At 39.7% G+C, this 12,696-nt stretch overlaps 2 protein-coding genes across 2 annotated transcripts in view; both read right to left on the bottom strand.

Moving 5' to 3' along the window:
- arb2a (ARB2 cotranscriptional regulator A) overlaps positions 1-6,386 on the bottom strand; it is a 163,308-nt gene extending 156,922 nt beyond the window's left edge. Inside the window, exons 1-4 of the mRNA XM_085425261.1 lie at positions 6,298-6,386; positions 5,494-5,634; positions 3,824-3,925; positions 310-410 (exon numbers count right to left, since the gene is read on the bottom strand). Coding sequence (XP_085281387.1) covers positions 310-410; positions 3,824-3,925; positions 5,494-5,599 — 309 coding nt within the window. The 5' untranslated portion in view covers positions 5,600-5,634; positions 6,298-6,386. The remainder of the gene's footprint in view (positions 1-309; positions 411-3,823; positions 3,926-5,493; positions 5,635-6,297) is intronic.
- Positions 6,387-9,704: 3,318 nt separating this feature from the next.
- The window catches only part of kiaa0825 (KIAA0825 ortholog), a 119,834-nt gene continuing 116,842 nt past the window's right edge, over positions 9,705-12,696 (bottom strand). The window contains exon 23 of the mRNA XM_085425259.1: positions 9,705-10,651. Coding sequence (XP_085281385.1) covers positions 10,462-10,651 — 190 coding nt within the window. The 3' untranslated portion in view covers positions 9,705-10,461. The remainder of the gene's footprint in view (positions 10,652-12,696) is intronic.

Below are 12,696 nucleotides of genomic sequence, written 5' to 3'. Positions count from 1 at the left end.
GAACAAAAAACTTATTATACTCAGCGGCTGTAGATTCTATCGCCTGTCTTTGTAGAGCAAGTTCAAAGTGCTTACTTAAAGAAGTGCTTAGAATACATTCTGTATTTTAGTTGCCTATAGCTTTGTGTGTCAGTCTGAGCCTATTTGCTGTCCAAACAGACAACAACCAGTGCAACATCTTCTCACCAGTCAAGACAGATAATCCTAATAAGCTCAGCAGCTGAAGCCAAACTTGATCAATATGGCCCAACTGAAGTATAATAAAGCATACTATGAACTGGCAGGCCAGCAGAAAAAGCAGTGTGTTACCTCTCCAAGAGCTTCATAGCGTTTCTGGTTCCAGCGGTGGAGATCCTCCCTGGCATTGAAGACAAAGGGTTCACCCGTTTTTATATGGCGGAGTTGGCCATCTGTTGGAAAAAAATGTAATGGGACAAAAAGAGACGTGTAATAATAATAAACAATACCTTTCTATTATTTCTATTACAGCGTGCAAGTAAAGTAGGCGAATCCCTGCTCTTGACGGCACATCAAAACGTACATCTGCCTGCCAAACTAAACTTGACTTTTTTTACTGCTTATTTTTTATCCCCCCCATCTGGCAGGTACAAGGCCCATGGATGCAGCAGCATTCTTCCAGTCACGACTCCAACAGCCTTCTGGGTTGTCTGGCAGGCCAGAGCTGGACAGCTGGTATGGTAAAAATTCTCTTTCCCTCTCTCTGTCTCTTCACTCATCTAAAAAGCCTCTCCCCTTCCTCTTTAACAGTGCCCATCTCCCTCTCCTTCAGTGCTCACTCTGGCGACAGGCCACAGTTCTGTCCCTGCCTTTTCCACCTGAAATCTCCAAGAGCAAAGACTAAAGTGGGTATGGGAAAGGTTCTCAGTATGTTTTGTGTATGCGTGTGAGCATGAAGGGAGAAAGTTCGGCTGGCAAGCATTAGGCACAACGACAACTGCTCCTCGTAGTTCCTTTGAGGATGTTGTCTGGGCATCAGCCAATCACCCTAAGCAGTAGAGCTTACACACACACAAAAACCCACACAGATCAGAAGCTCCAGCCAGGAGGACCAGGTGTGGGAATACAGTAGGTGTCACTTAAGTATCTGCGCTGCCGTAAATTGCTACAAGTAAGCCACACCGCCATTACTACACAAAAGAATTGACAGAGAAAACGAAAAGTCTTTGGAACGATGCTTAAGTGATTTATTATAATTCAAGGAAACGAGGGGAGCTTTTAGTATATTCAAGATGTATTTAATGCAAAACAGTCCTAAGATACAAAAACAGTGTTCAGAAATGGATCTACTTTTTTCAGCAATTACCCTCATGTGGCTGTGGAACCCCTACCTTAGCAATGAGCCCATCGATCCTCCAGTTGACACTACAACACAATAAAACACTAAACAGTGTTAAATTTAATTTTGACCTTTATGACTGCAAAAATTGCAAGAGCTAAGCCACAAAAAGTACACATACTTAACCCAAATAGCCAGGGGGCTCTCATATTTTCTCAATTATTGCAAAACGTAAAAACCATCTAAGATATAAATAAATAAATCTTTGCAAGATAAAAGAATGCGCATTTTTTTCATTTCCTTCTAAATTGCCACCATTTTCACACCTCTATCAATGTGATAAATCGTACATTGCTAGCTCGTGTATATAACAACATTCGCTTTCATAGTTACTTGTTAGACAACCTGTAATCCTGAATGCAGGTTCGGTGTCGCTTTGCATTAAAAAATAGATTTGTGCCTGAGAGGTACACAAGAAGTTAGGATAAAGCAGTGTGCACAAAAAGTACTTTGAAAAAAAAAAAATCAATTATGCATTCGTGGAGGGGTGAGGATCTAAACACTACTTCCTAAAAGAGGAGCTATAATGAAATCCTACAGTAGCAAAGGTGTGTGTGTGTGTCTGTGTAGGTGCGTGTGTGTCTGTGTGTGTGCATGCATGGGCTGGGGGTGATCAGCTCCACCGTCTCCCACATCACATCCTCTCAAAGGAATAACATTTTCTCAACTTTTCTCCTCTTTTTCTGTCATAATTAGCATTCTGTTCTCAATTTGGCCGCTTAATTAGGTGTACATAACCTTGGATTTCCAGTAATGGAAAACCGCAGGGCTAGCAAGATGAAGCCATCATCTTCAGTGATTAAGATACCTGCAAACTATTGTACACAGCCTCTTCTGTATTCACATCATTACATGGTCAAATTAACATTTTTGTTCCACCTGTCTCTGGCTAAAGTAGCCCGAGAGCAGCTATATAAATGCCTGCAAGCCAGAGCGACTGTGTGTCGACATACTAGAGACATTGCCTGAGGGCCACCATGGCTTTAATAGAAATGCTATCCTTCAAAAACAGGCCTGAGTAGAAACTGACAAGACATACAGATTGGTAGGGCTGCGCAGTGTGTGTGTGTCTGTGTGTGTGTGAGAGAGAGAGCAAGCTCTTCTTCAGCTGGAGATTTTACACAGGATGTGAAAATAGAGAAATACAGAGGAAGGGATATAAAAAGGGATGAAAGGAGACAGAAGGAGGAGGAAGAGGAGATGGAGAGTCTCTGAATGTGTTTCTGCCTCCATGGTAGACTGAGCTGGGACTTGCGGGTGGGGTAGAGTGGTTGGCGGGTGTTGGCATAATAGCCGGTGGGGGCTAAGTCTCCATGTCTCTGTTCTTAGGCACAGCGAGGTTATGCAAATGCTCCGTCAGGCAGAGGGCAAGGCTGAGTAGGTTACTGACGGGCCGTAGAGTACACAACATGTCCCCCACTCAGCCAGACAGACAGCCAGTAGAGACACTGACAGAGAACAGAAAGAGGGTGAGAGAGAGAGGAAAAGGCTACAATGGAATACTAAGCCAAAATCCCGAGCACTACTACCTTTCCAGCTCTTCCCCTTTTCTCCACCTGGTTTGATTAAAGCAAGCCAAGAGAATCCTAAAGAGACTTTCATATCATTTACACCCACACCACTTTGGCTTCAGCTCTGCTCCTTACTCTAATGTTGAATGACATACACCTTTACTTGCTCAAAGAGACATTGTCATTAAATATAAAATGCTGACATAACACAAAAGCGAACGGTAATGATTCCAGTTCCCCAACCTGAGGACCATGACCCATCTAGCACTCTAAGGTTTAATCTCACGGATCACAAGACGACAAAAGAAGTAAATCAAGGCAGAAAAAAGTATTACCTTCTTTTTTTTTTAACACAAATCTGACCTGACTTTTACAAAATTTGCTTACTGGTGGATTTCATCAGTTTGCAACAAAAAGTTACAAGCACACATTGCTTTATTTTAAGGCTTCATTGGAAACCACTACAGCTGACACGTGAAAGACAGAGCCTTGTATATTTCCCTGGAATTTACTTCCAGACCTTACAGAGTTTTTTCCTCAATCCAGATAAAATGTAACACATTCACCTCAGTTAAAGAATTATGTCTATGCTGTCTGCAGTGTTACTTATGGCAATGAGAAACTTTCTGTATCTCTCTCCCTTGGGTTTGAGTGATCTAAATTTTCTTATCGGGATCTGTGTGAAGGTCAGTGTACCATTCAATTTGTTGTGACCATGCAGATTCATCCATGACGCTATGACACTACAGAACTGTGCACGTGTCAGCAAAGAAGGCTACGAGTAGACTAGAAAAAATAGCATAACTCATCTAATCTTTGTCATCTTTGACATCTCTAGATGTCATGGGATTTGGTGTTTTTTGTTACGGCAGCAGGCTTTGTGTAACTGGTCAAACCGTGGAGCTCATCATGACACTTTTGGCTTTTGTTCTAAAAAGTAAATCTATGCACTCACATTCATTAAAGGCATATTCAAACTCCTCCAAGGTTTTGGGGAAAGTGAAAGGAGGTTCATCTTTCTTCATCAGTTCATCCAAGTCTATTCTTGACAGCAAATCTGTGGGAAAAAAGCAAATGATTTTATTTCAATGACACAAACTCCATCCATCCATCCGTTTTTTCAACTTATCTGCATTATACAAAATCCACACATTCATTTTGTAATCTCCGTTTCTCTCCCACAATGTTGAAATCACTATGTACATTTTACTTTCATTATCCCCATATGACGAAGCAACAGATGCGTGTTTAAGCTAAAAGGTCTTCTTAAATCATCATTAAGATGTATAGTGGGTAGAAAAGAGAGCATTCACATACAATACATGCAATATATACATTAAGTATAGTTTTAAGTTCAAGAGACAAATGTTTAACATATCCTAACAGAGAGATACCATAAAATGTCTTGGTAAGGTGTAAAACTGACATGTGGTTATTCAGCAGTCTACTGGGGTGATGCCATTTTCTTCCACTTATCCAGTTCAAAATCACGGTTGGACCAGAGCCTATCCCAACTGTCGCAAGAAGCAGGGTACACTCTGGACAATTGCTAAGAGGACTAACATAGAGTTAAGACACTCTAGGCCAAATGTATGGTCAATTTAGAATGACCAACCCAGGGAGAAGGGGCCATGCATGCACACTCAACAAAGAACCACTGTGTCATTACACAGCAGTTTTATAAAACGATTAAGTGACTCCTTGACCCCTGAGAAGGGTGGCTCCAGTCAGAATAAAAAGGTTTCATCATAGTATAAAGGTGATCAGTCACTGTTACACTTTAAGGGCTCTCAAACTACTTCTGACATGACTGGCAAGGTAAAGGTTCACACCGAACACACCATGATTTTTATTCATCTTGAACAATAAAATTAATCAAGGTTGATCCATCCAACCATCCATCCATTTTCTGATGCTTATCCAGGTTCAGGTCGTGGGGGCAGCAGTCTGAGCAGAGAAGCCCAGACTTCCCTCACCCCAGCCACCTCCTCCACCTCATCCTGGGGGACTTCTCCTGGGCCTCCTCCCAGTAGGGTATAACTCAGATGCCCAAACCTTTTGGTCCTTTCAAGTCAATTCATATTTTTATAGTTTGAATATATTTTTATAGTTGATTCATACTTTCATAGTTTTGGTTCATTTACTAAAATTAATCACTTTTAGTAAATGGAGTCAGTCAGTAAAGGTCAGCATAACAGCATCAGCAAGTTTTTAATTTTCCCTAAAGAAAGAATATAGCATGTTAAGTTGTATATTTCTCCCTAGCTGTCCTCATCCTAAATGCAGTGGCTCTCTTTCTTACATTTAAAGAACCACTGTTTTAAACCACGCTTTTAAACTATTTCCCATCATTTAAGAAAGCTTTTTATTTGTTCTTTTTAATTAAGAATTATATATATATATAATTTAATTATATATATATTTTTTAAAGACATTTTATTACAGCTCATAATCTTATTGATTTGTGTGGTATTGAGTCTGAAATGATGGTGTGCCTGCCGTTAGGTCAAAATAGAAGAAAAAGACCTTAATTTGGTTCAGAAAAGTAAAGCCTGTTTCCCTCTGTTTTACTAATTCTCCTTAAATGATTATTTATTAGTGTTATCATTATTAATAATAATTCACCTTTGAGTGCAGTAGTTTTCTCTCTATCTTCCTGGCCAGCAACCTGGGCCATGATGATCCACAATATGAACAGGGCTGGTGTTGCAGCACAAAAATGAGAGAGCATGGGTCCTTTCCTCCCAGTGATCACTGAGGTGAATCCTGTCAAGTGACGCAATAAAAAGAATAAAACCAAGAATTGGGCATGAGTTAGGTTAGTACCATATATAAAAATATTTCTCAGTATCAGCCCTCTGTAAGACCACAATAGCAATTGGGTCACAGCATGCTGCACCTATAAGGTTGCAGCAGGCCATAACATTTGGGATGTTACTGCTCCGTCCTGCTCTCCTGTAAACACAACAATCTCCCAGTTTCTTAAAGAGAATGAATTAGTGATTAGTTACTCTATAATAACACAACACTGCAGCTATCTGTCAGCCATAATACCATAAAACATGGAGGAAGTCGTGTTGCCCACTTAGCACACGTGCAACAGCTGAGTTAAATATGCAAACACAGAGAAATTCTTCTTCCTTTAAAACTGCGCTGAAGTTACTACAAAAGCGGCATTCATTTTCACACGTATAACTCTCTCTGACTCCTCCGTCATTTTCTCCACAACAGAAAACATCTGTTTATGCTCTGTGAGAAAGAAATCCCCTGAAAAAGAGCCAGCCCCCTAGATGGACCACTGCGAGCGGGTACAGCAGGATATTCGTGTTTTTATTAGACGTTTATTTTAACCAAACGAAGCAGAGAGGATCGAGCAGGGAACCGCTATTTACAGCGGATGCATGCATACTTTCATTTCGACTCACGCACCATTAGCAGGGTATGCGACTATCCAGTTGTTGCTGCTTCCTTGTAATTTTGTAAAACAGGAAGGACTCTCGGCAATGCTGCATGGAGCGCGTGAGGCTTCCGGGTTACCGGGGCAACGGACTGGAAGATCCATTTAAAGAGACAGTAGCACAGCAGCTGCAGGAACTTGTACAGATGTTCTCTGGCGTGTGATTGCCATCAGTTCTCTGATCCTAACTCTGTATTGCTCGGTGATAGGAGCATAGTTGATCGAGCAAATATGCAACCCTGTGTTGATTTATATTTAATAAATCAACTATAGTTCGCAAAATATCCAATAGTACAAAAATATAATACACTATTCCCATAACAGTGTGGCGATCGTGGCTCAAGAGTTGGCCGCTCGTCTTGTAATCGGAAGGTTGCCGGTTCAAGCCCTGGCTCGGACAGTCTCGGTCGTTTTGTCCTTGGGCAAGACACTTCACCTACTGCCTACTGGTGATGGTCAGAGGGGCCGATGGCGCGATATGGCAACCTCGCTTCTGTCAGTCTGCCCCAGGGCAGCTGTGGCTACAACTGTAGCTTGCCTCCACCAGTGTGTGAATGTGAGAATGAATGAATAGTGGAATTGTTAAGCGCTTTGAGGTTCTCCAAAAGCGTTATATAAATGCAATCCATTATTATTAAAAGCATATTCATCAGTAAAGTCATATAAGGATCTGTATGCAGATAAACAAGCAATAGTCAAGTCATGATGTAGTGGTTGTGCCACCTGTTAAGTATTTGTATCTGTGTACACAGTAACTCTGTGTGGGCCATAGCGTCTGCTGCAGTCTTACTGAAAAAAGAGAGAGGATACCTGTGGACCAGTCAACACCTTCCTGATGGTATTGTGTGATGCCTACAAGTTTGTCCTCAAAACTCTGCATAAACTAACGGGCTGACTGAATGTGTGCTTTTGTGTCTTTGGGGTACATAAAATGCATTCTTTATTCAATTTTAAACACATTCAGGTCTGTTACCATATAGTCCTGTGCAAACGTTCTGAGTCACATCTCGTTTCTATATATTTTGCTCCAAGGAACAGATTCTCACTTGTTTGTTTGTGGTATTAAGTGGTCTTGAGCAACAGGAAAAGGATTTTCAAAGTTCTATGGACATTTTTTGCCTTTCCAGTCATTGTCATTCTAGTCTTTGTACCTGACTATTTTCAGAGGAATGGGTTTCTTTAAGCCACTTAACACTGACCTATGAATCATTTAATCATATAAAGCATAGGTGTCAAACTTGCCAAATTTGGCCCGCAGCCTAATTTAATTTGGCCCGCAAAGCCATACAAAATTATTATTAGAGCTGGCCAACTGTTATATACCGATTATATATATATTGTTTAGTATTAAGCTTTGCTTGTTCCATATTCAGTTTTTCAGCAAAACTTGTTTGAGTCCATAAGAAGATATTCATTCTTAAATCTGGAGGAAGATTTTTTTTCAATAAAAAACAAACAATCAAGTAGCTCAAGACTTTTGCACAGTAGTGTATATAATTATAGAAGCAGGAGGATAATACTCTAAGAGATGTTAGTTTATGGTGAATGTTGGGCCATTGTATCAGGATAACTTAACCTTTACTTTACTTAAAATTGATGTAAAGTGTGATTAGAAACATTTTAACAACAAAAAGTAAAAAGAATAAAATAAAATATTACTACTACTACTACTAATAATAATAATAATAATAATAATAACAATAAAGGCTCAGGGCAGCAGTGGTCAGCAGCTCTCAGAATGACACAATTGTTTTGCTAATGTGTTACATCTCACCTTTTGTCCTGTTTAACATAATGAACTAACCCTTTTTTGATTCTTCACCTCGTACCCATAGGCATCGGTGTCCTGTAGGAAAAAGCTGTTGGAAATGTGTAATATCAAATGGACTGGCAGTTCTCAAGCATTTTTCTAGTTTAGTCTGACTCCTTGGTGCACTCGGACACAGGACTGTTCCTACAAAACATGAGAAAGTGACATTGTTTAGAGCCTGTTACAGTATATCCAAAGGGAAAGGAGGGTAACTTGATTGAAACTAGACTTGCCAGACTGATACTGATACTATGTCACAGGTGATTTACTAAAAAACTACTATATCTGCCACATACTGCTCACCTGAATCAGGTGCCTGCAGCTTTACTTCACACTTTTTGCTGCAGATGTCCTACTGGTGTCCTACTTTTTATTGGCTTTGAATTGAAACAGTCTCTCTGGGGAGTCGCAGTTCATCTTTTTTCTCAAGTAGAGCAATGGCAGTACCGCAGAGAGATCTAAATGACAACTAAAAGTGGCACGGATAATCACTCAGTGTGACAGGACAAGGGAGATGGACAGTCTGTGCTTGCAGTAGACCACACGTATGGGCATGAGGGACGGAAATGTCTAACAAATGCATCATCAGTTTAGAAATTGAAAGCCAAAGAGGAGCTGGGAGTTGACATAAGGAACAAACATATATAGTACGGCTCTAGCTCAAAGATATTCTTCATGTTGCTCACCACATGTTGATGAAAACACACGGATGAGCATGCAAACAAAGATTCTATGGTGAGCATTTACAGTGGAAAATGCACGAGACTGAGAGTAATCAATTCAAAACTAAAAATGCTGCAACGGCTCATTCTTTCTACACATGCAATCAAGACATCAGGGATTCTAAAAGGATTATGTAGGTGTGGTAATCCCCAACTAAATATGCATTATAAAACATGTTTTGTTTTGTTTTTTCATAATACTTTGTTGTGAATTAACTGTCACTTTCATTGAGACTTGTCTTCTGAGTCTATCACTTGAATCTAGTGGAAATACATATTTAATAAGTGAACAGGCGCTCGAAAAACAGAGAGCAGAAAGCAGTTATCAAAAAAAAATATGTATTTGGCTAGCTAAATATATATATTTTTTTCTGCAAAACAATAATAAAACTGTTTTGTTGGTGCATTAAATACAGTAAATTTAAAAAAAAAAAGAAAGAAGAATGTTGTTTTCTTCTTGTTTAGCCCTTTTTTGTGTGTGACAAAAGCAGAAATAAATTGCTGAAGATTTTGTTGTCTTTTGTATTCTCTAAGTGGTTTGATGATTGTAACCCTGCTACATTTGCATCAATAATCTAGTTAAGGGTAAAAAGAAACATGTTTTTTGCAACAGGAAATGGTTTCCTCCTGTTTCAAAGACACTGGGGTGTGTAGCAGTCTTTGTGAGCTGAAATTGCACTCTTATAGATAAAAAGAACAGAATTTGAGTTGATAAATCTCTTTTTTTGAACATCAGGTATAATTGGGGACACATATGTACTCCAAAACATAATACTAATATCATAATCACAAAGATTATAAATCACTGATTCAAAGAGATCACATATTATATACAGGTTGTATGTAAAGAAGGAGAATATTCACAGGTGAGGTAGGATTATGCCTTTGTTTTCATTTTTAATTCTAAAAAAATCAGTCTCCATCTCATAAGTAACAAAATATGGACATATATGGGAAAAAAACAGTGAACAATTGTGTTACGCAGTTTATGGGGAAAATACTGACAGATATTTCATAGACAGACAGATTTGGAGGACACATTGTTATCAAAACATACTTCATCTCGCTTCCCAACCATAATAAATTGATGTTTTCTTTCAGGAACCAGGAGAAAGTATGCTGACATCAGTGTCTTTACACTCACTGTCTCAAAAAAAAGGAAGGAAAAAAAAAACTTCAACTACCTACAATGATCACACAGTCCCATCTTGTCCCAGGCAAACAAATCCAGGCTCTCCATTTCCCCAGAACTGATTTCTGTCGGCGTGCTCTAAAAAGATGAAATGCATCTGATGCAGCACAGAAAAGCACAGAGAGTTTGTCTGAGGTATGTGTATAAAGAGGGAGGCACCATCTCTCACACACTTTTTTGTTTCTTGCCCTCTCTCTCTCTCATTTTCTCATGCACACACATATGCAAATTTGCAGAATTCAGTACATGTGCAAACCCAATTACACCTACAAATGTGCAAACACACATCCCCACATATATACACACTGTAATACCTTGAGAGCTCCAAGTGCATATTACAAGAAAAATATTTTACAACGTGATAAAAAAAAAAAAAAAAAAAACAATAATAAAAATCCATCGGCGTGGGCTGTTACGGGGTAGAACCTTCATCAGATGCAGATGGTTGTGTTTTCCCCTGGGCCTGCTTTCCGGGTGTCTCATCAGCTTCAGGGGGGTTCTGTGGTCCTGGGGTGCAGCAGCAACCCAAAAAAGCTTTCTCAAGTTCCTCCACCATCGCTTTCTCTCCATCTTCCAGCTGTGCACCCTCCTGCATCTCCCACCTGAAGAGCACCAAAGCGCACAACATCAGCCATTTTAATACTTGTCAAAGTTAAAACAAACAAACATTAAAACCTGCTGAATGTGCTCTCCGAGGACCATGAACACTGTTTTCTGAGCTCAACCTGGCTGACTGATGATGGCCTTTAAAAAACAAAACTAAACACCCTTTTGAGTCTGAATTGAAAAATGAGAGGTGTTTTGGGGCTGTAACAAAGGCTTGAATTCAACCCAATATAAACAATTGATCGATTTAGGTTTACCTACTGAGCAATTTAGAGATACAAATGTTAAGCTGATGTTAAGCTTGCTTGAAATGCTAAAGTTTAGATTTTTTCTTCTTATATTTGTAAAAATGTTTACATGATTTACATATATCTGCATGCAAATATTGCTTTCCATGAGAATTGTTTCACTTTGCTGAATGAGGTCTGATGGCTTCAAATCTGTTGGTCGTCTATGGAGTTTCCAGTGGTGTTAAAAGTTTCACCCTTGAACTAAATTTAGATATAAAAGTGTGCCTTTTGTATATTTCAAGCAAAACAACCTTTGTGTAGACATCTGACAAAGTCATCTTCAGCATCTTTTCAACAAGTGTTTGTTGAATTGTTTATTTTTATGCAAGTCTGGACAATGGCTGCAAATCGGCTGATTTCGCGTGCATGCTGCACACCACCGAGGATCTACAAACCACACTTTCATGCTTTAGCTTCTCACATGGGAGCCTTCTTCTCATTCTTTTTTCATGCTGTGTGGGTCTGTATCACGGCACTTTCTGCTACTGTGACACGCTGTTAGACATACACTTTTGCACTCGTGTAAACATACACTCTTGGGTATCCACACAAAGAGAATGAAAACTCAGAGGACACTGTAAGAAATACTCAAGTATACATATATATTCCCTTTCTGTCAGTTGGATTCTTACTGTGGCTAAGCGCTAGCATTACATCTGCCAAACCTTCCTTGTTTGGGTGACTAATTTTTAGCGGGAGAGATTATTTGATGTATCATGTTTATTCTCGATTTTGTTTTATTGCTTATACAGTATGTCTCCTCATCGCATTTTTATAATTCTTCAAGCTACAGAGTGGAGCGCTTCAATATGAAGACATCAAGGGCAGTCACTTTGTAATTCACTCGCAGTATTTCAATTGAATCCCTTGACGAGTGACTGTGGTCAATCAAATCCATATGGAGAGCTGGCTGAAGGGCTGCCTTTGAGCTGCCGCATCACACTCCATCCAAACAAGAATATCTGTCTAACTGCAAATGATTGCATTTTCATTGCAATCTCAGAGTCTCCTTTCATCCTTCCCGTCTTTTCGATTTCTCACGATATCATCAAACGTGAACTATATCATATGCTATATAAAGCTGTGCTCTGCGCATGCGTGTGAAGAAGAAGAGGGGGTAAAACATACTATGTTCATTACATAGATAGCAAAAGATGAGTCTCTGGGTGCACTATGATGAAGCTTCAGACTCTGTTGTACAGACTGGACAATTCAGACGCTGCAGCCGCTGTCAGCGTAATATTTACCGTCTGTAAGGAGACGATCTGTTTATGCAAATATGCTTTGGCAGAAACATTTCCGCTCAACAGCGGCGTAGTCCCTCCATGTACAACTTTGGTCACGGATTCCTCTGTTCCCATGTAATTTTTCCCTCAATCTCTCTTTGCAGCCTTCGCAGGGCTAGTGGAACGTATATGAAAACAGAACAAATGGGTAAGTTATCCCTGCATTTTTTTTTTCTTTTTTCGCTGACATCAAATTAAAATCAGCTCCACCGAATAACGTTCATAAGATACAAACGCACAAACAAAACAATGCAAATGTCACATAGTGTGCAAAACAAAAGCAGCACGGGAGTGAGAGGGGGGAAACGGAAAGCTGGAGGAATGGCAGCCAATAAAGGAGGGAGCGAGGGAGGAAGGAAGACAGGAAGGTACGCTAAAGGTTTTTCAATGTTTAATTTTCAAATAGGATTAAGCAGAATGACATTTAGCTGAAGGTTACAGGCTCAGCATTGTCTTAGCTGATAT

This window comes from Rhamphochromis longiceps, linkage group LG12 (genome assembly GCF_057381845.1).
Source record: "Rhamphochromis longiceps isolate RC_006_pf linkage group LG12, R_longiceps_female_GT1.1, whole genome shotgun sequence".
NCBI lineage: Eukaryota > Metazoa > Chordata > Actinopteri > Cichliformes > Cichlidae > Rhamphochromis > Rhamphochromis longiceps.
Note: the sequence above shows the minus strand (reverse complement) of the source record. Positions and strands in the feature narration are given on the sequence as shown.